Genomic DNA, 4,115 nt, shown 5'->3' on the forward strand with positions numbered 1-4,115 from the left:
TTCAGGTCCAATATTTATTTTATAAATATTAAAAATATTGATTGGATATTACATGAAAAATAAGGTTGAATATTGTCCTTAATTTACATCCAACCCCATCAATAGTAAACCAGTCAAAGGTTGCAACCAATATATAACCAAAAGCAAACCGCATGGATCTCATGGTCGTTACCTCCTGTGCAATTCGATACGGAAATGGGTACCTTGGAAGTCGCTTTCCGCTTCGAACGTGATGTAGATCCTTCGGTATCCCTTCCCATCTCTTTGGGGTGAATAAGAGGTATTAATTCCCCCACCCGAAAAAGGGTCAAAGGTCCCTCCATTCTTTCTGTATTTGGGATTCTGAGTTGTGTCAGTGTCAGCGATAGCAACGGTGCACCCTTCAACTTGAATGTCGCGCCCTATCACTTTATGACACAGAAACATAACGCCCTTCCCACCTCTTACCCTGACTCCTTTCCCTTTATCATCCTCCAACTTTTGAGGGATGAAAGCTCCACGGCGGGCGATCCGTATCACCTCTTCCGGTTCAGTCTGTGCCTCATTACTTTCTGCCCATCTAAAGATTATCCTAGAATTATGATACCTCTCTGCCCTAAACTGGGTTACTCTATAAGACCGTGGCACGCGGCCCTGAACAAGAACAGTAGTGTAAGTGTTGGGGAGAGAAAAAGATACCGTCTCCGACCATGTCCATACCGACCATGACCATGTCCATGTCCATAGTCCATGTGGAGATTTGGGTCGGGAATAATCAATCGGCTGTCCAGGAATGCCGAGATATTTGCAATGTTCGAATTTGGCCTCCTGGTACGTGCACATTTAAAATAAGATTAGATATAAACTATATACATGCACATTTAATATATATATATATATATATATATATATATATATATATATATATATATATATATATATATGTTGATATGAGTACATATAGACGCTAATCACCAATGGCGGAGCCAGCGTGGGGCATGTGTGGGCACCTGCCCACGCCAGCCCAAGATAGCCCACGTGCAGACCACCATAACTCTGGCTTTTTACATGATTGCAAGGGAGAAATTATCCATGATAAGTTTAACGGAGTGGTGGTATACGAAAAACATTTGTTTCGTGCCTCATTTAATAAATCATGAGTTTAAATTAAAAAAGAAAAAGGTGAGACAAGAAGGCCACGTTCGGAGACGTCTAAGAATTTTCCTAAATGGTCTCGCACATCTTCACCGTGTGGCCTATTAGAAGCATGCATGCCGTCTATAATTTATTTGTCTTAACCACATTAGAAAATTATCAAGAATTGTCTTGAATATTTTAAAATTTTTAATTGTCTCGCACATCTTTACCATGTGGCCTACTTAGAAGAAATGCATGACATATTTTGTCTTACCCACATTGGAAAATTATCTTTTCATGTACAAAATTTTTGTGAGATTCGGATTCCTTGTCGTAGATGATGTCTTACACTCTATCAGGGCTGGTACCAAACCAGTCTCCGGACTTTGCTTGTTCTGGCTAGGCTTGTAAAAGTGAGCCACGAGACCTGCAGGAGATTATTCGTAAAACATTTAAGCTGATTTTCTAAATTTGCATTTTCAATTAATTAAAATCACTTTTCTAATATTCAATAGTATTAATGTGAAAATAAATTTGTAAATCAGGTTATACAAGCCAAATAAAAGGCCAACACTTATTGGTCATGCTTAGCGTTTTAGCTGTTCGATTTAGGCTTTTTAGGCCTTGTCCGGACTATGCCGTTTTTTATTTTTTTTCTTCCTCCCAATAAGATATTTAAGTTAGAAGATGTGTCAGTCTCTTAAAAATTCTTTATTTTTAAGTAAGAATCTTAAATATTTATCCATATATATATATATATATATATAAGTCCCCCACTAGCTTTGAGTATTTTTAATAAGTTAAGTCCCCCTCTAGCTTTGAGTATTTTAAATAAGTGCCCCCCGCCAGCCAAATTGTTCTGGCTCCGCCACTGCTAATCAGCCAATGTACATGTACAGAATCGAAGCGAACCGACCAACAAAGCAGTCCAAGCCAAGGTATTAATAAGACGACCCCAGAGAAAAAAAAAAGAATATTACTTTTTACTCTACTTTATTCTGGTCGATAAAACAGAATGCAGGCCAGCAAGAAGGATATGAAAACGATACTAAAGAAGTTACCTTCATCGTGTCATTCATGTCCCTTAGTGCTCGACAGCCGTCGAGAAATAGGGACTATAGGCGTCTCAGTTTGCTAAGGCCAGGAACATCCATCAGCTGGAAGCATCCGCTCAGACTTAAACATCACAGGGCTTGCAAATTTGAAATGTCTGGGATTGTCTTCAAATCGCAAAGGATGGCTTCCAACTCCTGCAGGTTTGTCAACAGGCCAACAGACTCCGGAAGTCTTTGCATATCCCCTGGGCCTAATTTTTGGCACCTTTAAAGACGTCAACCTGCCAATCTCTTCTGGTAGTTCCTGTAGTGACCAACACCCGCTCAGGACGAGCTTCTCCAAAGAACTTAGGCGACAGATGCTTTCAGGTGTTTTCTTTAGAGAACGACAGTTTCCCAAGTTCAAGCGCACCAACCTTTGGAGATCGCCGATCGATTCGTGGACTCGACCCAAGTTGGTGCACCCTTCAAATACCAATTTGGTTGCGTTTGGAATCAGCCTAAAATCGGGGGAGCTCTTGAGGTTCTTGCAATTCTTGAGAATAAGCACTTTCAATTGGCTGAACGTCCGCGAGTAGTTCACCTCTTGGGGGTGGAGGTAACGAAAAAACCACGTGTTAGTCACACTTGGACCTAGAAACTCCTCTATGATGCTCTTTGTCAGGTCGACCACTACAATGTTCATAACATCGAAGTCGATGATCGGCAATGATTTCAATGGACACTGCCACCACCTCAGGAACTTCAACGATTTGGGTAGATCCTGATACGAGCCCTCCATCCTGACGCAGCTTGTATCAAGTATTCTCAGCTCATCCATGTTTCTAAAAGATATCTTGTTCAAAGGTGGAATATTATGTTGCCCGTCGTGACGGTGGAAAGTTATGGCTTCAACCTTCTCTGTTCCCTGAGATAGGAAAGATCACCAGAAAGAAAGAAGAAAAATGAGCTCCTTGATAAAATGAAAACGTCGAAGCACTCCAAGTGATGTCGCATGATTTCTGCTAAAGCTTTCAGCCAAAAGAAGGTACAATTTAGATTTAGAGCTTTATGCAAACTATCATAAGGAATAGGAGATCAGCTATCGGAGTCTACCTTTGTTCGTGTAGAAGCTCACACTTACCTTTGTTCGTTGAAGCATTTGCGATGTTTCGTTATTTTTCCAAAACCTGGTTGCCACCGGCTCCTGCTTGACAATATTTCTTCCCATGTCTAGTATTTGATCATGCATTTCAAAGGTGCCATGCTCATCATTTATGCTGATTAGAAATTTACGCTGCAACTCTTCAATTGCATCAGTTGGGTAAAGTCTGGAACCTTCCCACATGAGCATTGCGTATTCTTTCTTTTCTTTCCTCGCTTCCCATCTCTCCAACTCCCCTGGGTAAGCTTGCTCCCAATCCTGTCAACCAATAAGAAAACATGCTATGTCCAAGAATATCCGCTGTTTTTTAGTATCAAGGCTGTCATAGCTTATTTTTAACCTAACATGGACTTCTTCATTTTGATCCCGTTTTAATTGCTCCAGCTTTGACTCCCATCCTTCAATGGATTTAATGTCAGAAAAGAGGCTCCCAAATATATGGAGGCACAGAGGTATCCACCAGAAATTGACACAACTTTCTTCGACAATTCACCTCTCCAATCGGATTTTGGCTCGGGTTGCTTAAACGCATGCTGACTGAAAAGTTTAAGCGATTGGGCAGGATCCAATTCCAGAAATCCAGAACCATATAGATGACCTTCTGTCGTCCCTTGAAGATGCTTTCATCTCTACAAGTGACAATGGTTATGCTTTCGCCACTGAACCAACCTGACTGGCTGCCGACCAGCGCATCGAGCTGGTCTTTATGATCAACATCGTCGAGAACTACAAGCACTTTCATGTCTCCAATTCTATTTCTGATCTTGGTGATGCTGTCGTCCTTGTCGTTTATTTGCATT

The 4,115-nt window shown here is 41.0% G+C and overlaps 1 protein-coding gene across 2 annotated transcripts; it reads right to left on the bottom strand.

Moving 5' to 3' along the window:
• Positions 1-3,754, bottom strand: LOC116267301 (disease resistance protein RPS4B-like). 2 transcript variants are annotated; one of them, XR_004175563.2, is made up of 3 exons: positions 3,295-3,754; positions 2,178-3,078; positions 1-807 (listed from the first exon to the last, which is right to left on the bottom strand). XR_004175563.2 is itself a non-coding variant. In XM_031648974.2 (2 exons), exons 1-2 carry the CDS (start codon positions 3,502-3,504, stop codon positions 2,251-2,253), a joined length of 1,038 nt encoding a protein of 345 aa, XP_031504834.1. In that variant the 5' UTR covers positions 3,505-3,754; the 3' UTR covers positions 950-2,250. The 2 variants fall into 2 exon arrangements, 1 of the variants encoding a protein (XP_031504834.1); XM_031648974.2 differs by lacking the exon at positions 1-807 and having other exon boundaries at positions 950-3,078.
• Positions 3,755-4,115: the final 361 nt, after the last annotated feature.

The sequence above is a fragment of the Nymphaea colorata genome, chromosome 13 (genome assembly GCF_008831285.2).
Source record: "Nymphaea colorata isolate Beijing-Zhang1983 chromosome 13, ASM883128v2, whole genome shotgun sequence".
Classification (NCBI taxonomy): domain Eukaryota; kingdom Viridiplantae; phylum Streptophyta; class Magnoliopsida; order Nymphaeales; family Nymphaeaceae; genus Nymphaea; species Nymphaea colorata.

Bases quoted from the DNA above. Each gene is read 5' to 3' on its own strand.
- LOC116267301 (XM_031648974.2), bottom strand. From the start codon at position 3,504: ATGCTCATGTGGGAAGGTTCCAGACTTTACCCAACTGATGCAATTGAA. The intron at 3,079-3,294 runs GTAAGTGTGAGC...TTCCTATCTCAG, and splicing joins AAATGCTTCAACGAACAAAG to GGAACAGAGAAGGTTGAAGC.